The sequence below is a fragment of the Manis javanica genome, chromosome 8 (genome assembly GCF_040802235.1).
Source record: "Manis javanica isolate MJ-LG chromosome 8, MJ_LKY, whole genome shotgun sequence".
Taxonomy (NCBI): domain Eukaryota; kingdom Metazoa; phylum Chordata; class Mammalia; order Pholidota; family Manidae; genus Manis; species Manis javanica.
The window spans coordinates 95021948-95042055 of record NC_133163.1 but is presented as its reverse complement, the minus strand read 5'-3'; the positions used below and the strand labels follow the sequence as shown (position 1 = coordinate 95042055).

At 55.2% G+C, this 20108-nt stretch overlaps 1 protein-coding gene across 6 annotated transcripts; it reads left to right on the top strand.

The window, feature by feature from the left end:
- Nucleotides 1–159: 159 nt before the first annotated feature.
- Nucleotides 160–19112, top strand: LOC108400250 (dual oxidase 2). Of its 6 annotated transcripts, none has more exons than XM_037022136.2 (35): nt 160–267; nt 528–608; nt 882–965; nt 1252–1341; nt 1596–1760; nt 2331–2518; nt 2694–2895; nt 3051–3217; nt 3762–3822; nt 3950–4046; nt 4468–4558; nt 4824–4926; nt 5451–5614; nt 6205–6380; nt 6587–6705; nt 7064–7201; nt 7409–7522; nt 7758–7960; nt 8272–8457; nt 9416–9641; nt 9726–9819; nt 11464–11639; nt 12196–12265; nt 12669–12752; nt 13267–13445; nt 13602–13832; nt 14010–14109; nt 14797–14846; nt 15120–15247; nt 15489–15642; nt 16061–16293; nt 16521–16679; nt 17026–17181; nt 17293–17421; nt 17727–19112. In XM_037022136.2, exons 3-35 carry the CDS (start codon nt 896–898, stop codon nt 17847–17849), a joined length of 4626 nt encoding a protein of 1541 aa, XP_036878031.1. In that variant the 5' UTR covers nt 160–267; nt 528–608; nt 882–895; the 3' UTR covers nt 17850–19112. The 6 variants fall into 6 exon arrangements, with proteins under 6 accessions (XP_036878031.1, XP_073067845.1, XP_036878032.1 ...); XM_073211744.1 differs by having other exon boundaries at nt 878–965; nt 7758–7888; XM_037022137.2 differs by having other exon boundaries at nt 878–965.
- Nucleotides 19113–20108: the final 996 nt, after the last annotated feature.

The following is a 20108-nucleotide window of genomic DNA, read 5'->3' as shown; positions in this document are numbered from 1 at the left end:
CTGAGGGTTCGCTCAGCGTTTGGAAGTCGCGCGGGATTCGGACCCCTTTTATAGCAGCGCGGGCAACAGGCGGAGCGTTGTCTGGGTTTGGCAGCCGCGTCAGGGAAAGAACTGATCTTGCAAATGAGGGGGCAGAGGTTGTTATGTAAGTGAAAGGAGCCCCGCCTCCACAACAATAGTCGAGTCCCGGGTCCAGATGCTCACACCTGGCGCAGGTCTGGCCTGAGCGGACTACTGCGCAGCTGGCATCAGAGGGGCAGCAGGAGGGTAAGGGTGCAGCCGGGGATGCTGGGGATCGGCGGAGCTGGGGATGGGGTTGGAGCACAGGCAGCAGTGCAGAGAGAAAATATTCCAAAGGGAAGGAGACTTCTGACCCGGATGGGGGCCCTAAACCAGAGTTTGGACTGGGGCTTGGAGCCTGATTTTCCCATCGCTCGTGTCCGTGCACAGACATTCACTGCGCGGTATGAGGGGCTTCAGGTCCGGGGCTCCCACTCACCAGCCACTTTTTCTTTCCTTTCTCCCAGGGGAAACAAACACTTCCTGGGAGGCTGGGAGTGCGGATTCACGATTAGAAGTGCGGATTCGGTAGCCCTGGGAGGCTGGAGGTGAAGTTCTGATTAGGACTGAAAAGTCCCAGAAGACTGTACCCCGTGGGTTCTTGTGGTCAGCGTTAGTTCTTCGACGGGGTGGAGAGTGGGGACCAGCTTCAGTGCCTATCAGGTGTCCTGAAAGAGTCGCGTGTGGATGTGGATCCTTGGTATTGCCTCTAAAGCTTCTCTCCAGAAGTGGAAACAGCTGGCGCCTCCTCCTCCTGTGCCAGCTGTTGGCGTGGGGGACGCCAACTCCGTGTCCCTCACATACCACCTCCTTCCAGCCAGGCCGCGAGGTGAGCATGCTCTGCGCAAAGCCAGAAGCACTGGTGCTCCTGGGAGCTCTGCTGATTGTACGTCTGGATCCAGCGGGTAAGTATCAGGCTCCCCTAGCTTCGGGATGTCATCCAGTAACCCCTGGATAGGGGAAGAAAGAAGTGCGGGCAAGAGACTCCCTGAGGCTGGGAGATGCGGTCAGATCGCTGCTCAGCTTAGCCGGATGGGAAACATCCCAGGCTGCCTCCACGCCACCCAGGTATCGCCAGTTGGGTCGCATTGGGGGCACTCGGAGAGCCGGAGAAGCACTGGCGAAGCCTTGGGGGTTCCCTAGAGGTCTCAGGAAGGCTAGCGCTGAGGGGGACCACACTCTGACCCGCAGGCGGCAGAGATGTATTCTCACTGTCCTGGGAAGTGCAGCGTTATGACGGCTGGTTCAACAACCTGAGGCACCACGAACGTGGCGCTGCCGGTGAGTCCAGTGGCCGGGGTGGGGTGGGGGGAATGGCTAGTGGAGGGCAGGGGAGCGGGGGACCCGGCGCGGCGAAGGGGAAAGAGCGCGCCACCAGCCGCCCTCCTGCCGGCGCAGCCACCCTCTGTGCACTCCCGCGGCCAGGAGACCGTGAACAGAAGGGCTCTCGCCAGTGAGGGGTGGTGGTGGTGGTGGGTTTGTGGGCCTGTTGGGAGCCGAGTGCTCTGATGGAGCCCGCTCCCTGCTTCCCGCAGGCGTCCGGTTGCAGCGCCTCGTACCAGCAAGTTACGCTGACGGCGTTTATCAGGCTCTGGGAGAGTCGCTGCTGCCCAACCCGCGCCGACTCAGCGATGCCGCCATGCGGGGCAGAGCCGGGCAGGCATCCCGCCGGAACCGCACAGTGCTGGGGGTCTTCTTTGGTGAGAGCAAAGTGGGAAAACATTGGGTTGACCAGGCGCTTACCTCAGCGCCTAGGAAAAGGGGCCCTGAGACCCCTGCCCAAGTCCACAGGGGACTGACCCGAGGCTTCCAGACACCCCATCCTCCGACCAAGCAGCATTTACAGCTTTTTCTTCATCTCCGTGGGATTTGGGGGTGTCTATTCAGGTATACTTGTTCCCCTAATCTTTCTCTTACCCATTACTCCAAACCCAGGAGTGCCTCTAGTCCTCCATTACAGTTCTGAGGAACTGAGTCCCCTGCCACGGTTCTCCCCCCACCTGTGATTATAACCTCTTTCCCCATAGAAGGAGGAGGATACACAGTCTGTTGGGAGATGGAGACTAGCTTGGGAGAGCCCTTACATTAGCTATATTATTTTGATTCTTACAACAACGCTGTGAAGTGGGTGGGAAGGGTACTACTCACTGCAGGTCAGAAAAAAGCTGAAGAGCGGTGCCGTGCATTTCTCATTTAACTTTTGAGAAACGGAGAAACTCCCTGGCTAGCGGGAGTGGCGATTCTCACCACTTTGCACTCTGCGCGCACAGGCTACCACGTGCTCTCGGACCTGGTGAGCGTGGAGAGACCCGGCTGCCCACCCGAGTTCCTCAACATCCCCATCCCGCCCGGAGACCCTGTGTTCGACCCTGACCAGCGCGGGGACGTGGTGCTGCCCTTCCAGAGGAGCCGCTGGGACCCTAAGACTGGACAGAGCCCCAGCAACCCCCGGGACCTGGTGAGACCAGGCAGGCGGGCTGGACGTGAGGCAGGCGGGGTCCTGGGTTCGGAGCCTGGTAGGGTCAGGTCGGGGGAGGCCTCCCAGCCCCCACCCACGGACACCCGCCTGGCCCTGGCCAGCCCTTACCCACCTCAGCTAGCCGCCCCCGGCTCACCCTCCTGGTGCCCCACAGACCAACGAGGTGACGGGCTGGCTGGACGGCAGCGCCATCTATGGCTCCTCACACTCCTGGAGCGACGCGCTGCGGAGCTTCTCCGGGGGACAGCTGGCGTCGGGGCCCGACCCCGCCTTCCCCCGGGATGCACAGGACCCTCTGCTCATGTGGACCGCGCCCGACCCCGCCACCGGACAGCGCGGGCCTCAGGGGCTGTACGGTGAGGCCGCGGGGCCGGGCTGGCCGTTGGTTGGCGTGAGGCGCTCAGGGCGCGCCCAGGGCTCACCGGAGGGCGGGCTGGGAGCCAGCGAGCGTGGGCTCCTCTTGGTCACACCGCCGCTCTTTCTCCTCTCTGCGTGCCCGCGTGGCATGCAGCCTTCGGGGCAGAGCGAGGGAACCGCGAGCCTTTCCTGCAGGCGCTGGGCCTGCTCTGGTTCCGCTACCACAACCTGTGCGCACAGAGGCTGGCCCTCCAGCACCCGCACTGGGGGGACGAGGAGCTGTTCCAGCACGCGCGCAAGAGGGTCATCGCCACCTACCAGGTCAGTCGCATGCCCCTCCTGCCACGTCCTGTCCCTCCATCCTTGGACATCCCCCACCCAGAAACGCCCCTTCTCACGAGGGCACCCCTTCCCAGGGAGCTAACGTCCAGGACAAGCCCCTGAGCTCTACAAGACACTTGTTTTTTTTTGGTATCATTAATCTACAATTACATGAGGAACATTATGCTTACTAGACTCCCCCCATCACCAAGTCCCCCCCACATACCCCATTGTAGTCACTGTCCATCAGCATAGAATCACTACTTGTCTGCTCTGTGTTGTACAGCCCTCCCTGTGCCCCCCTTACATTATGTCTGCTAATAGTAATGCCCCCTTTTTTTCTACAAGACATTTTGCTTGTGATTATTTAGTGCTCCCCTTGTGAGTTGTGGGGGACCAGCCTCCGCAGGTCCCCTGTATGAGTTGCCTCTCCCTGACTGTCCCTGCCTGGTCCTCATCTCCCACCCAAGCCTTCCTTGGTCTCAGATCCCTCCCAGCCCCACAGCTCCAGCGCTGGCCTTTCATTTCCCCTCTTGACCTTTAGAACATTGTCCTGTACGAGTGGCTGCCCAGCTTCCTGCAGAAAACACCCCCAGAATATAAAGGTGAGGGAGTTGTGGACATCTGGGCTGATGGGGTTAAGGGCAGGATCCATGCAGGAAAAACAGATGGGTGCATGTGGTGGGAGGATGTGAGAAAAGGAGCCTGTTTCTCTTCTTACCCGTTGGACAGGGTACCGCTCTTTCCTGGATCCCAGCATCTCTCCAGAGTTCCTGGTGGCATCTGAGCAGTTCTTCTCCACCATGGTGCCTCCTGGTGTCTACATGAGGTGAGGAGGGTGCTGGCAGCAGGAGAGGCACAGCACACTGGCAGAGGTGGCGAATATTGGCCTTGGGGGCCTCTTATACAGCTCCACAATTTCATGGGGGAAGAGAAGCAGAACAGGGCACCCTGAAATAGAACTCTAGGGTAAAAGGTTCAGTCTTAACAAGCTGCTCCTAATGGCTAAACTTCAGTTGCTGAGAATAGGATTTGTCCAGCAGCTGGGTCACTCTCTTCCCTCCTTCCCTTCCCACCCTGGGCGGACAATGAGCAAATCCACACATATTACTAAATCCCTGATATGTTCAAGAAAGTTCAGGGGCCTCTCCTCCATACTAGCCAAAACCCTCTGAGTCCTTCATTGCACAGAACCCCATCTCAGCTACCTCCTTGAATTTTCTTATCACATCCTTGATTCCCCATTTCAGAAATGCCAGCTGTCATTTCCAGGTGGTCCTGAATAAGGATTCCAGCAGCTCCCCAGCTCTAAGAGTCTGCAACAGCTACTGGATTCGGGAGGTCAGTCTGGGATCAGGGTCAGGGGTAGGTGGGCTGGGATCAGTCTTGTCACACAGGCAGGGAAAAGCAAAGATTTCAGTTTTTGGGTGTTGCTGCTCTAGGGTCGGGGGAGGTGACAGGTAGAATGATCAGAAAATTATCTGGGGACAACAGCTCAAGAGAGTCTAGGACTGGCCAGGGACACTTCATCCTGAGGAGCTGCAGTGGTCCAGGGTAAGAGGGACCAGACTCAAGAGCCTACCTTAACTGTGTTGTTTACTTTCAGAACCCCAATCTGAACAGTGCCCAGGCGGTGAATCATCTGCTGCTAGGAATGGCCTCCCAGATTGCAGAGCTGGAGGACAGGATAGTGGTTGAAGATCTGAGGGGTGAGCTCTGGAGTTAGAGGGGTTGAGGGCCCAGAGGTCAGGGGGCCCTTCTGGGTTAAACAGTAGGCAGACCCAGGGTACCTGCAATGCAGGAACACAGACACACACTGCATGGAGCCCCTAGAAGAAAATACGCTTGAACTTCTTTTCTTGGCTTAATTTTATTGCTTTTATTCTAAATTACCTGTGTCTGAGTATGTGGGGAGAGAGGTGGCATCACAATCTCTTTAGTGCTTAGGTCTGTGAGGGTTTTCACCCAGCCCTGTCTTGAGGTTGGGGAGGGGAAGGATGAGGAGTTCACTGCAGGTGACCACAACAGTCTTGAGTCTTAGGGGAAGAGTCTTGCCAGAAAAATTGTCCTTGTCCACATTTGGTGACATTGCCCCCACACCAAAACAAGGTCAATATGGACACAAATCACATGTTGAGGAGTGCTGGGGGTGGGTAGTGCCAACAGCCCAATTCAAGGCTGCTGGATAAAGGGTTGGGAAGACTGAGTCTATGACCTGGTCTCTCCTCCTCAGATTACTGGCCTGGCCCCGGCAAGTTCCCCCGCACAGACTATGTGGCCAGCAGCATCCAACGTGGCCGAGACATGGGGCTGCCTAGTTATAGCCAAGTCCTGCTGGCTTTAGGGTTCGAGACCCCAAGGAACTGGAGTCACATCAACCCCAGTGTGGACCCCCAGGTCAGGAACAGTAATGATAATAATAGCTGCTAAATTTTTCTTCTGGCTTAACTACATAACTATTCCAAGTCTTTTACATATATAACTCACTTAATCTGTGTCAAGAACATCAGAGGCTAAATACTATCATTATCTCCATTTTACCAATGACATAAGACAGTCAGTCATAGAGGCAGGATTTAAATTCAGTCATCCGATTCTAGACTATGTTTTCACCACTACACTGTGCAATTCCGCAGGGTGGCCCCTACATTGGGTTCTGTTGTCCTATTTCTGCAAAGTCCCTCCCCATAAGCTGGATGACGCTGAAGCTGCTAATCACTTGGGCCAGGCAGTCTAGGTAGCAATGGTCACAAGATATGCTTCTCAGGCAGCTAGCCATGGTTTCACCAAGGGCAGAGACACACTGGTCCTCCCAACAGACTTGCCACCACCCGAGGGGGCTGCCAAGAAATAGGAGACTCCCTCAGGCTGAGCAGCCAGCCAGGCAGCTGATGGGGTCCAGTGTTTGAGGGTTCGGGCAACGGTGGCTGCTCTCCCCAAGACACACACACATGCACACATACGCCTTACCTCCTGTGGTGCCCCAGGTGCTGGAGGCCACAGCTGCCCTGTACAGCCAGGACCTGTCCCGGCTGGAGCTGCTTCCCGGGGGCCTCCTGGAGAGCCACGGGGACCCTGGGCCGCTCTTCAGCACCATTGTCCTCGACCAGTTTGTGCGGCTGCGGGATGGTGACCGCTACTGGTTTGAGAACACTGGGAATGGGTAAGGCCTGCTGGGCCCCTGCCTCAGACTCCATGTTGGCCTGGACCCCAGACCCTCCCCTATAAATAGCCCCCAAGGGCCCTTGATTCCAGCTGGCTCCACTCCCTCCACAGTCCCTCTGGGTCTCTTTCCTCATCTGAGTCCCTGGACCTGATGCTGCTGGAGGTCTTCATCCCCTTCCCATCCCAATAATTTCTTTAACTTAGGCTGTTCTCTATGGAAGAAATTTCAGAAATCAGAAACACCACTCTGTGGGATGTGCTGGTGGCTGTCACCAACGTGGACCCCAGTGCCTTGCAGCCCAATGTCTTTTTCTGGCATGAAGGTGGGTGGGGTGGGAGCACACAAGCCATGGCAACCAGAGGGAGGACTAAGATTGGGAGGAATGGCGTGGTGCTGTCCAGGGAGCCAGGCACCAGGCAGCCCCTTCTGTGTCAGGCTGGGAGGCCTGCATTAGGCTGCCTCCCCCTGCAGGACTGGACTGGCTTGCAGGTTGCACCCTGGCGTCAAGCTGGGATGCATGCTAAGAGACAGGCTATGGAAGGGGCCTTTCTGGGGGCCAAGTTCCAGGGAGGTGGGCCTAGAAGGGAGGAGGGCACCTAGTCCTTTACTGAGAGAGAGGAGGGATGCTTAGCCAAGGAGTGTGTTCCTCAGGCTTCTGGGTCTTCTGTGCTCTCCCTCAGGCGCACCCTGCCCTCAGCCCCAGCAGCTCACAGCCAAAGGCTTGCCTCCCTGTGTGCTCCTGACTGAGTCTGACTACTTTGAGGGCAGTGGTCCTGGTTTTGGCATCACCATCGTAGCTCTCTGCTGCCTTCCTTTAGGTGAGCCCTTCACCCCTTGACGATCTCTGTTCTCTGGGCTCCCTGCCAGGACTGTCCCTGTCCCTCCTTACGGGCTGGTCTGGAGGACTAGCTCCTTGGTAGAGTTGAACCAGACTCAGGGGACCTTTTGAAGGGAGGGGCAGCAGCCAAAGCCTCAATGAAGCTGCAGGCAAGGGGTCCCCTCCCACTCCTTCTGACCCTCTCCAGTCAGTCTGCTTGTCTCTGGGGTGGTGGCCTATTTCCGGGGCCGAGAGCGCAAGAAGTTACAAAAGGAAGTCAAGGAGAGTGTGAAGAAAGAACCAGCCAAAGATGTAGTGCAGGGTGAGATGGGGCTGAAGGGAGGGAGGGGAGGGAGAGGAGGGAGCGGGAGGGCGGAGGGGCAGACAGAAGGGGGAGGAGTGCAGAGGGAGGGCCCTGGCGGAAAGAACCAGGTTACAGACATAGGGAGAAAGACAGGCTTTGGGGTGCCTGCTCAGGCTGGCTGAGTGGACCTGGCCCAAGGGCAGGGGCCTGCACACCGCTGCGTGACCACTCTCCCCAATCATCCCTCCTGCAGCGATGGAGTGGCTGGGCCCCAAACAGAGGAGTTACCCCATCGCCATCCAGCTGCTCCCAGACAGGCGTCTGCAGGTCCTGGACAGGCGTCTCTCGGTGCTCCGCACTGTCCAGCTGCAGCCGCCACAGCAGGTCAGCCTCATCCTGTCCAACAACCATGGAAGCCTTGCCCTGCTGCTCAAGATCCCCAAGGAGTATGACCTGGTACGGCCCATCCCGACTCGCCCACCAGGAACACCTCACACATCTGCCCTTGTAGCAAGTCCCCTCAGGTCACACTGTCCTCAGCTGCAGAGCTCACCTGTGAAGGCTGAGACTGGGGAGAGGCACCCCTCTCAGAGGTTCCCAGACTCAACCTGAACCTCCTTCCAACCCCCTTAGGCCAGTAGCTTGGCTCCACCCTGGATGAACAACTGGGGCAGCTTTTCTCTCCTTCCCCAACCCAAGGCCCTTTGAGGAAAGGCTGAACCAGAAGCTTGAGCTCTGAGCCTTAGCACAGGCTTCCTCCCACCCAGGTGCTGCTGTTTAAGTTTCAAGAGGAACGGGACGCCTTCGTGCAGCAGCTGCAGGGCTTCTGTGAGTGCTGGGCTCTGGGTCTCAGTGTGGCTAAGGTGGATGCGAAGGAGCTGTTCAGGAAGGCCGTGACGAAGCAGCAGCGGGGCCGCATCCTGGAGGTCTTCTTCAGACACCTTTTTTCTCAGGTGCCATGGCCGTGCCTTCTGGAGGTGGGACCAGCCCAGGGGTTGGAGGGAACCTGGGCCCTGTGTGGGGTGAATAAGCTTGCACTCTGTGGGCTGGACACAGACAGCCCTGGTGGAATCCTGGCCTTGCCACTCACTAGCTGCATGATCTTAAGCAAGGCACATATCTGTGCTCTGCACCTGTTTGCTTGTCTGTAGAACAGTGATTAAGATAGGATCCATCCCATTGGGCTGTTGTGAGGATTCATGAGATAGTCCACGTCAGTCGTTCTGAGAGTTTGGTCCCTGGACCAGCAGCAGCCTCACCTGGGCATTTGTTAGAAATGCTGATTCTCAGTGCACCTCCCACCCAGACCTAGTGATTCCGGAACTCAGGTGTTGGGGGCTGCAAGCCCTCCAGGGGATTCTGATACATTGTAAAGTCTGAAGAACACTGTTCTATGTACAGTGTTTAGCCCTAGTACTTGGTACATACAGACATTTAATAAATGGTAGTTATATTTATATGACTTTTAAATCTTGCACAATGGGCAGATACAAAATCAGGGACATGCAGCCCTTTCTGAACTGACGAGAGAACATAACCCTAGCCCCTTCCTGCCTGTCTACCCATGCCTACTTCATCTTCTGTCCCCAGTGTAGGCTCTCTCATTTTGCATTCCCAAACTTTGCCCCTTCCTGCTCCCACCCCTCACCCCTACAAACCTACGCTGTTCCTACTGTATAAAGCTCCTGGTTCTTGGGTCCAGGGAGAAAATGCAGCAGCTGCTTGAGATTAGAGCCACCGCCTCTGCAGGAGAGCAGAGGCCCAAGTCAGAAGTATATCTAAGAGCCAGAAATGGCCACCAGGGCTTACCCTTTCTGAGCTGGACTTTGGGGAGATGTGAGGAGTCATTGAACTGCTTCTAGCCCAGGCCTCACCTCCTTCTCTCCCTCCTCTATTGGTGCCCAAGTGCAGGTGCTGGACATCGACCAGGTGGACGCAGGAACCCTGCCCCTGGACTCATCACAGAAGGTGCGGGAGGCCCTGATGTGTGAGCTGAGCAGAGCCGAGTTTGCTGAGTCTCTAGGCCTCAAGCCCCAGGACATGTTTGTGGAGTCCATGTTCTCTCTGGCTGACAAAGATGGCAATGGCTACCTGTCCTTCCGGGAGTTCCTGGACATCCTGGTGGTCTTCATGAAAGGTGGGAAGGGGGGATGATGTACCATTCCAGGAATCAGGAGTCTTTCAGAAGAGAGGTGACCTGCCTCCCTCCTTCTCTGCCCAGGCTCCCCAGAGGATAAGTCCCACCTGATGTTCACCATGTATGATCTTGATGCAAATGGCTTCCTCTCTAAGGACGAGTTCTTCACTATGATGCGGTATGGGGTGGGCCCTTCCTGTCCTGAGACTTCCTGGGGTGTTAAACAGGAAGGTAAGTCAGGTGAGAGGAGGGCGGCTTAGATACTGCATCTGAGACTCTCACAGCATTCAGCTTCAGAAGTTTATCTGGCCAGGACCCTGCCTCCAGGAGAGTCTGTATCTGCACTGTCAGCACCAGCCAGAATACTCTCCCTCCCTAATTGAAAAAAGTGAAACAAAAAACATCACCACCAATATGACCAATAACAAAAGTGCACTAACCCCTCTTGGATGCCTTTGGACCTTTGTTAAGTTCTCGTCCAGCATGCCTAACGCTGTGCTTCACACAGTGAGATAATGGATGGAGGATGGAGGACCTTGGTTGCTCTTCCAATGTTAATCACCATGACAGACAGGAGGAGAAACACGGAATGTTCCCCTATCTAACCCTTGTCTCTTCCTGCTTCTTAAGCCTTTCTGGTTGTGGTGTGCCCATAAAGACCAGTTTTGAGCTCATAGACTTCTTATTCCTGAAGACTTCTATTCCAGTAATAGAGCCCCCTTCAGCTCTGTAAGGACAGCTCTGTAAGAACTCTCTCTGATTCCTGCTGAATCACCTCTCTCTCTGATTCCTGCTGAATCCACCTTCTACACCCCGTGACTGGCACATAGCAAGCATTCAATACATAGTTAACTGAATCAGAGAAATAAAGGAGGAAATGAGTAAATAGAATGCATAAAACAGCCCAGAATCTTTTCACTTTACTACCTCTTTAGGCCCTCCCAATGCTTTCAGCACTCCTTTTAACTGCCACATCACTATGTGTCACACACAGTCCAGAAACCACAACTGGACATGGGCTTCTAGAAGGGCTAGAAAGATGCTAACTGCATCCATAGCTCTCTGGGTGTGCCATGGCAGGCCAACCAGGGTGGGTGCAAGGGAATCTAAGAGGGTCCCTGTTCCCAAGGACTGAGGTCCCAGCTGCTCGCCATATACTAGGTGTGAATTTTGCTCAGTCTCACTGGGATGATAGTTTTTTTTAATGTGGCAGCTCTTGCTGTGCCACGTGCACAGAGATCTTTTTCTGCTGGACTCATGCAACCTTGCATGGTTTTTTTTTGTCTCAAAGCACAGCCTAAGAGAAGTGTATGGCCACTGCAGCTGTCACTGTAGGTGCTGTCAGATGGGGTCCCTCCTATTCCTGCCCTGGGGTGTTGACACAAGGAAGCAACAGCCATAGCAGCTACAGTTTCCTTCCCTCCCCTGCCCCAGCCTCCCATTGGACTGGGAAAGGGGGAGCCCTGCAGTGATGGGGGGGGTCTCAGCATGAAAGCTTGGGGAGGGAGCCTGCCACCTGAGAGTCATGGCACGCCTGGACCCTTCTCTACACCAAGCTGACCTTCACCCCAGCTGTCGGTGCCCCTCTGTTTGAGGGTTGCTCTCTCTAAGTGGACAAGGTTACTTTCAATTTTGTTCAGCTTTTTGAGCCCGAGGCCACCCCACCCAGTTTAGTGTGAGCTGCAAGCTGGATGAGCGCCCTCTCTGTGCCATTTCCTGGGTCACTGGTAACCACATATAATCCACAGCCCATCCCACCCTGCACCTGACTGAACCTGACTTCCCTGGGTGACAGGCTGCCCTGTCTCTGGTCCTCCCCCAGGTCCTTCATCGAGATCTCCAACAACTGCCTGTCCAAGGCCCAGCTGGCCGAGGTGGTTGAGTCCATGTTCCGGGAGTCAGGCTTCCAGGATAAGGAGGAGCTGACGTGGGAGGACTTCCACTTCATGCTGCGGGACCATGACAGCGAGCTCCGCCGCACTCAGCTCTGTGTCAAAGGTGGGGGTGGAGGCTAGTGAATATATAAGGCACAGTTGGAGTCAGGAGGGGTGTGTCTTCAAAATGAGAGTTCCTGATGGACAGGCCCCAGGTCTTACTTCCCTCTTAGTCTTTGATGCCTAGCATGAACTAGGCATGTGGAATCAAGGGTGTCACACACAGCTGTGCAATTCATGCACTGCACAAAGATGCCCACTGAGGGGCCAAGGGGCAGCTGAAATCCAGCTTGCATGCTGCCGACCAAGCTGTGTACATTGGTCTGGGGTATATCTCATCAGAGAAAGATGCACTATTTTCTTTTCACAAAAGATCTGCAGCAGCACTGTATCCACCTGGAGGGGGTCCACTTTACATTGCACACCTTGTCTAGCAGTGACTGCCCTGTGTGCAGTGGGTGCTCAGTGTGGGCAATGAGGGAACAAGGCTTGGGCAAGAGATGAGGACATGACCAAGGCACTGGCATGTGTTGTGGCAGCCTTCCCAGAAGGGAGAGGGACAGTTTCCCACCCTACTACCCTGGGGGGAAGCCTGTCCAGCCTCTTGTTCTTCTCTCCAGGTATTGGAGACATCTTTAAACCAAACATCAGTGGTCGAGTTTCATTCATCACTCGGACTCCTGGGGAAAGGTGAGCAGGAATGGGGTATTGGGAGATCCCCTGCAGAGAAATGAAGGAAGTCGGGCTGGCTGAATCAGTACCTGGAGCAAAACCTTTGACCTTAGACAGTAACCTTTAGCATATGATCAGCCCTGGTCCAAATTCCAGCTGCCTCCCATACCCCATGCTGCTTAGAAGCCTGGCTCTCTTCCTGCTACTCCAGGACTGAATCATTCTACAAAACAGATGATCAGATTGTATTAATTCATTCCGCCTTGCCTCCTGCCTGGCTTCTCTCTGACCAGTTTTATGGGCAGGTTCTGTGGGCAGGGAAGGGTCCCAGGACCCACCCCCTCCCCTAAGCTCTGACCTGGTGGTTTTTCCCCTGAGTTTAAAGACAAGGGAAGAATGGGTCCCATTGTCCATTTCTCAGCACCTCTCCCCAGAGAGTGGGGCTCCCTGCCTCAGAAGCCCCAGAGATGGGAGGTCCTGGGCTGAAGAAGAGATTTGGCAAAAAGTGAGTGATTCTCAGATCCCTGGGCCCAAGGAGACATGGGGAAAGGTCTCAAGGCTGTGCTCACACCTCCTTGACCCACAAGGGACTATCCTGAATCTTATTTCGTGTGTCTTTGACCTGATTAGTGATCCATAGAGTCAAATGACTTTTTGAACTTTTTCAACCTCTGCACCCCAGTCTTCAGAGCTGGTGCTCAGATGTAACACCAAGATGGTGGTAGGGGTCTCCTGGCTCCTTCCTGCTTTGGGCACAGCTGTGAGGCCTGTGCAGCAATCAGGGAGAGGGAAGGACAGAATAGAAAGGAGGAAGGAGAGGTGGAGTAATGGGGAGGCAGAAGTGTGGGTGGATGTGGCAAATAAAGATGAGAGGTAAAGGTTTGAGGGGTGGGAATCTACCTCCAAAATGCCTTTCCCTTTATCAGTTCTGGTGCGTCCTGACTCCTGCCAGGTCACCAGTCCCCTTCATGGGGTTAGGGTACTCCAGCCTCAAGGCTGCCTGCCTCCCTTTGCTGTAGGGCAGTGGTGGCCCCTCCCCGGCTGTACACAGAGGCGCTACAAGAGAAGATGCAGCGAGGCCTCCTGGCCCAGAAGCTGCAGCAGTACAAGCGCTTCATGGAGAACTACGTGCGGCATGTCATGTGCATCTCAATCTTCTCAGCCATCTGTGTCGGCCTGTTTGCAGAGCGTGCCTATTGTAAGAGCTCCAGGAGGGCGCAGGAAGGGCCACATGGAGGGCCCTCCTCTTGCCCTTCCTGCTCCTCAGCATCTGCATGGGGGAGCCCAGGGCTCTAGCCTGGGTCCAGGACCCCAGCCCCTGTGCTGTGCTGATCCACCCCCACTCTGTCCCCAGACTATACCTTTGTCTCGCCACCCTCCGGCATTTCAGAGACCACCCAGGTGGGCATCATCCTTTCTCGGGGCACAGCTGCCAGCATCTCCTTCATGTTCTCCTACATCCTGCTCACCATGTGCCGCAACCTCATCACCTTCCTGCGAGAGACCTTCCTCCACCGCTACGTGCCCTTCGATGCCGCGGTGGACTTCCATCGCTGGATCGCCATGGCTGCTGTGGTTCTGGCTAGTATGTGGCTCCTGGACACCCTCCACATGGCTGCAACCCCTGCATCTGGCTTTGGGGAAGACAGTGAGGAGAGTGGAGCTGCTTATACTCCCATCTCTCTTCCCCTTGCCTCCTCCTCCCTTCAGGATCAGAGGTACATGCCCCGGTGGAGTCTCAAACAGAGTCTGTCTCTTTCAGTTTTGCATAGTGCTGGCCACGTGGTCAATGTCTACATCTTCTCAGTCAGCCCCCTCAGCCTGCTGGCCTGCATCTTCCCCACCGTCTTTGTGAATGATGGGTCAGTTCTGGGAGCATCCCCCTTGGGACACCTGGGGCAGGCCTAAGGTTATAATAGAAAAGAAATAGATGCCCTAGACACTCCACTCTCTCACTGAGAGCAAGAAGCTAGCCCCATTGGGGGAAGCTGAGAGGTGACTTCCTTGCGTAAGGAAGAAAACTGGCCATGATTGGCCCAGAAAGGTGTTTGGGAGATGAAGCTGGAGACTCTTTCCCACATGAATCTGACACACAGCTTGCCATCTCAGCCTATATCCACACACACAGGACAAACGTTACAGAGCATGTCTTTTGCACCCATCCAGATACAGAGAGGAGGGTTGCCAAGACACATGCAATCATCCAGCTAATACTCATGGGGCATTTATGGTGTGCCTGACATTGTTTGAGCACAGGGATAGAACAGTGAGCAAAACACATGCCCCTGCCCTCACAGAACTTAGAGAATACAAACTAAGCACTCAAGGAAGAAAAGAGTAGCTACAGGATAACACAGGAGAAAGACTTACCCTGAGAGCAGAGGGTAGAAATGCAGGGGACTGGGAGCCATGTTCCTTGGAAGGATTCATGGCCATGTGGGTGGAGGCCCAATAACCTCAGCTGTCAGGGCTGGCAGGAACAGAATCACACTGTGACAGTGGTGGAGTCCCCTGCCCCAGCCAGAGCTCCATGTGTCTTTGCCCCATAGGTCCAAGCTTCCCCAAAAGTTCTACTGGTGGTTCTTCCAGACGGTCCCAGGTAGGGTGTGGGGCTGCATGTGGGGCTTGGGGGTTCTGTCTGAGAGGTTCTGCTTTTATCTTCATCTTCCCATCAATACATACTTGTCTGTGGTGGGCATAGTTTCCCTTTCTGGCCTCCAGGATAAGCCCCAGCTGCAGCCCCTTCAGGCAAGCTGTTCTGGAGGCCAGGGAGGTCAGGAAGGAGGGCAGAATGGGGGGAATGCTCTGTTGTAGTCTCAGCCCAGGCTGAGGTCCTGAGACCCTTCCCTGACCCCCATCTCCCCTGCCCCAGGTATGACAGGGGTGCTCCTGCTCCTGGTCCTGGCCATCATGTACGTCTTCGCCTCCCACCACTTCCGGCGCCGCAGCTTCAGGGGTTTCTGGCTGACCCACCACCTCTACATCCTGCTCTATGTGCTGGTGAGAGACTTGTCTGGGCAGGGCCAGGCCATTGGCCAGGGATGAGCACTCATGGTGGAGGGAGGGAGCAGATGGAATTGGACCGAAGATCTCAGATCTGAGACCCCAGTCTCTGAAAGCCTATGCCAGCCCCATCCACCCCAGCAGGCCCAGGGCCCCAGCAGAAAGTGTCTGCACAAGGGGGGGTGTTCTCAGGAAGGGGGCCTAACTGCGTCTGAGCTGTACTCATTGCTCCATCCAGCTCATCATCCACGGCAGCTTTGCCCTGATCCAGCTGCCCCGTTTCCACATCTTCTTCCTGGTGCCGGCACTGATCTATGTGGGGGACAAGCTGGTGAGCCTGAGCCGGAAGAAGGTGGAGATCAGTGTGGTGAAGGCGGAGCTGCTGCCATCAGGTGCCAACCCCGGGGGCTGCCAGAGACCAGCCTGGTGGTCCTGGAGAAGCTGACAGGGCAGGGGCGGGGACTGGGCTCATCACCTCCTGACCTGGCCCAGTGGAGTTGGCAGGGGCCTTGGCGTGGCAGGGACAAGGGAGCTGGTAAAGCAGCTCTTTGCCAGGGGACCCACGCCTCTCCTACAACACAGAGAGGAGCTCAGGCCAGGCTGCCCCTGCCCTGCTGCCTACTGGCCTCAGCCCTGCCTGGCCCCTCCTCAGGGTGGTCGTGACCCTAGAGCAGTAAGGCCTTCTGATGTGGGTTGGCCTCCTCTTCATCACCCAGAAGCAGAGCTGAGGCTGCAGGTGGGGGTGTTCTCTGGAGGCCACACTGGTGCTGGGGACATGACAGCAGCCTCCTGCCCACCTTCCTTCCACAGGAGTGACCCACCTACGGTTCCAGCGGCCCCAAGGCTTTGAGTACAAGTCAGGACAGTGGGTGCGGATCGCCTGCCTGGCTCTGGGAACCACTGAGTACCACCCCTTCACACTGACTTCTGCACCCCATGAGGACACACTCAGCCTGCACATCCGGGCAGCAGGGCCCTGGACCACTCGCCTCAGAGAGACCTACTCACCCCCGATGGGTGATGGCTGTGTCAGATACCCGAAGGTGCCCATCACAGAGAACCACTTTCGGGGCTTTGGTATTGGCAGAGGGTCCCCACCCTTCCCCACCCTGAGACTAGAAGCTCCAGCCACCCAAGGCCAGGCTGGGAGCACTAGGGTGCCTCAGAAGAGGCTAGGATGCTCCCATATCCTTCTTCTCCCCGTTTTCAAGCCTCAGAGAAGGGGCAGGGCCAGGCCCAGGTCCATCTCATCTCCCCATTCTTTTGGCAGCTGTACCTTGATGGACCATTTGGAGAGGGCCACCAGGAGTGGCATAAGTTTGAGGTGTCAGTGCTGGTGGGAGGGGGCATTGGGGTCACCCCTTTTGCCTCCATCCTCAAAGACCTGGTCTTCAAGTCATCCTTGGGCAGCCAAATGCTCTGTAAAAAGGTGAGTGTCTCTCTCCCATTCTTTGAAGGAATGGGGACAAAAGGCCTGATTGTGTCCTTGCTCACAGCAGAATAGCAGAGAAAAAGCCTTTGGCTCCTAGGCACTGAGTCTGCTGGGACCATACATAGCCTATTATTCAGATGCCCAGCATTTGAGGGAGGGTAGGAGGTATAGCCAGAAGGGCCTCTGCTTGATCTGTTGGTAGAAGCCTTGGATCAGACTTATGGGGCCTGCCGGAGGTTTGGTGTCTGGGTGTGGTCTTGGGCTTCCCAGCCTCTAGGTGAAGGCATCTGGGGTGGAGGAACCTTGAGCTGAGTGAGTCCTAGCTCCAGCCATGTGTCCCCAGATCTACTTCATCTGGGTGACACGGACCCAGCGGCAGTTCGAGTGGCTGGCTGATATCATCCGGGAGGTGGAGGAGAATGACCACCAGGACCTCGTGACTGTGCACATCTACATCACTCAGCTGGCTGAGAAGTTCGACCTCAGGACCACCATGCTGGTACGTCAGGGCTGGCCAGGCACGGTGGGTGGGCCGCCGTTGGGACTGAGCTGAGGCTGGCTCTGCCTGGCTGTGACCTTCCTCCTCTGCTCTGCCACCACCCCCATCCAGTACATCTGTGAGCGGCACTTCCAGAAGGTGCTGAACCGGAGTCTGTTCACGGGCCTGCGCTCTACCACCCACTTTGGCCGGCCCCCCTTTGAGCCCTTCTTCAACTCCCTGCGGGAGGTCCACCCACAGGTCAGCCCCCACCCATCCCAGACTCTGGCCTTCCCCTGCCAGGGCATCCTGGCTCTCAAGCACCCCACAGTTCTATCCTGAGTGGAGAACCACATCCTCCCAGCCCAGGATGGGGGTCATGAATGGGAGGAAAGCTTCAAACCCTGTCCCTGCCACCCCCAGTCCAAGCCTCCTCCAAAGAGACCGGGACTGATACCCCTAGTCATCCCAGGCAAGCTGGAGAAGCAGCTTCCTCCAGGGGAGTGAGTGTCTCCCACCTGCAGGCCCCTCCTCTCTGAACCCCTCCCTCCACCCCCACTTGACAGGTGAGAAAGATCGGGGTGTTTAGCTGTGGCCCTCCAGGCATGACTGAGAATGTGGAGAAGGCCTGTCAGCTCATCAACAGGCAGGACCAGGCCCACTTCGTGCACCACTATGAGAACTTCTGAGCCCACCTTCCCTGGTTTCTGCTTCCCCCCTGTATACCAGCCCTGCAGCAGCTTCTCTGCCAGAACCCACTTCAACCCTCAGCTGGGAAGCTGGGAAGAACTTCTCGCTCATTGTCCCATCTGTCCTCTGCTCTGAGAAGGTTCAGAAGAGCCCTCCAGCTCAAGCCACACTGGGTTGTGGCAGGCAGAGTGGGGGAGGGACAGCCTTTGCCTTGAGTCAACTGTGGAGATACAGTACTGTTTGATAGGTCCCCACAGCTTCTTCCACAGAATTGATGTTTTGCTTTGCTATTTTCTTGGCCTAGGCCTTTGAGGGAGCATAGGGTGGGGATACCTGATGTGAAAAGAGGGCTGAGTGACTATCTCCTCTGAGCCCAGCTCAATTCAGTCTCCTAGGCCTTTTCCCTCCATCTCCAGCCCACACCCCTTCCTGCCCCTAGAGGGTCAGGAACCCTGAGGACGAGTAACCAAAGAACAAAGATGCCTCCCCAACCCTGATGTTCTGAGTCTCAGACAGCAATGCTGCTGCACGGACCTCTTGGCTGCCCCTGGAGCTTCCCCTGGGCTCTGGGACCGAGGGAGTGTGGCCTGTCTGCCAGACTCTAAAGCCCCCTCTCAGGGCCTCACTTCCACAGGAGCTGGGGGGCCAGCTGTCCTGGTTGGCCCAGGATGCTCTACATTTCAGCACAGGAAGTCTCTTGTCCTAGGAAGCCCTCCAGTCCTAGGCACATCAGAACAGTAGGTCACCTTCTGCAGGAGCCAGCCTGGGACATCCCCTCCACACTTTGTTTTTAAAGATACTTCTTTTTCCTTCTTCAACTGGCTCTTTTCTAAAACGCTGAGCTTTAAATTTTTTAAAATTTAGGTATAATTCACATATGGCAAAGTAAATAAATCTTAAAGTTATCATGTGCATGTGTTGTTACTACCCAAGACAAGATATAGAATGTTTCCCTCACTGCAGAAACTTCCTTTGTACCCCTTCCTGTCAGTCTTCCGAAGGGCCGGAAGCAACCATTCTGATGTGATTCTTATCGCTCCAGATAAGCTTTGGTCATACTGAATGTACTCTTGCTTTTTTCCCTCAATACGATGTCTTTGTGATCCATCCAAGTTGTTGTGTGGGTCGGCAGTTAATTCGTTTTTATTGCTGAGTCATATTTCATTGTACAAATGTACCAGTTTGTTTATCCATCTTCTGTGGATGGACATTTGGGTTGTTTCTAGTTTTCAAAAATTTGAATAAAGCTGCTATGAACATTTTTTTACCTGTCTTTTGGTGGATGTAACGTATTCATTCCTCTTGGGTATATATCTAGGAGAGGAATTGCTAGGTCATAGAGTTCTCCAGACAGCAGGACTTGTGGCAGGGAGAGTTTCAGGCCATCTCCACATCCCTGCTCCAGGCCCTCTCCTTGGTGGTCCTACCCTCTTCTGACAGGCCAAATACTCTGACTCCCAATACTCTGCACCAAAGGAATCTCTCTGAAAGAACCAGAAGGGTGTGCTGGACCCAAAACCGGGATTCTAGTGGCAACTTTACCCCAGAGTAGCTACAGAGGAAAATATTTTAATTGCTGTTAGCCTTTTTTCCTCATATACTAAAATGTCTATGTGGGAAGCAAGATAGTGATACTGGCCCAGAAAATTACACAGGGAATGAGGAGATGTATGTGTTGTGTTCTGGTCTCAGCCTATCAATAACCACTGTTGTGGCTGGACCTGCCTTGTGGTTCTTACTCTGACTGCAAGATGTCCTCAGCAGTAACTATCAGGAAACTTTAAAAGAGATAGATTTGTTATTTACAAGTCTTGGAAATTACACGGCACACCTGGGGCCACACAGCAAGGTCACAGGCAGAGAGAACTGGGGGTGGGGGAGGATCAGGGCCTAGGGTTCTGCTTTTGTTGAGGTCAAGTGTGGGGCCCAGGGTTTTATGAGCTCACTCTTCATTGGTGAATTTAAAACTAAAGAGTGGGAATTTAAAGCTCAGAAAGAGAAAAAACAAGTGACCCAAATAGTCAGTTATCAAAATCAACCAAGACCTCTATAACAAAGGAGCTTGTGGGGCAGGGGAAGGGCACGTGGGGCCTGGCTCTTCTCCTAGCCCTGAGTCTGGCAACCTCAAGATAGTTTTTACTCAAGTGTTTGCTCAAGATAGCCGTCTTCGAAGTGATGCCTCTTTTTTTTTTTCCTCCAGTTTTATTGAGGACTGATTGACATACCTCACTGTATAAGCATAAAGCATCCCGCATGAT

Excerpts from the sequence above, each read along its gene's own strand:
- LOC108400250 (XM_037022136.2), top strand. The coding sequence starts at position 896 with ATGCTCTGCGCAAAGCCAGAAGCACTGGTGCTCCTGGGAGCTCTGCTG. Across the intron at positions 14,110-14,796 it reads ACCGTCTTTGTGAATGATGG|GTCCAAGCTTCCCCAAAAGT; the intron begins GTCAGTTCTGGG and ends TTTGCCCCATAG. Across the intron at positions 17,422-17,726 it reads TGCGGGAGGTCCACCCACAG|GTGAGAAAGATCGGGGTGTT; the intron begins GTCAGCCCCCAC and ends CCCACTTGACAG.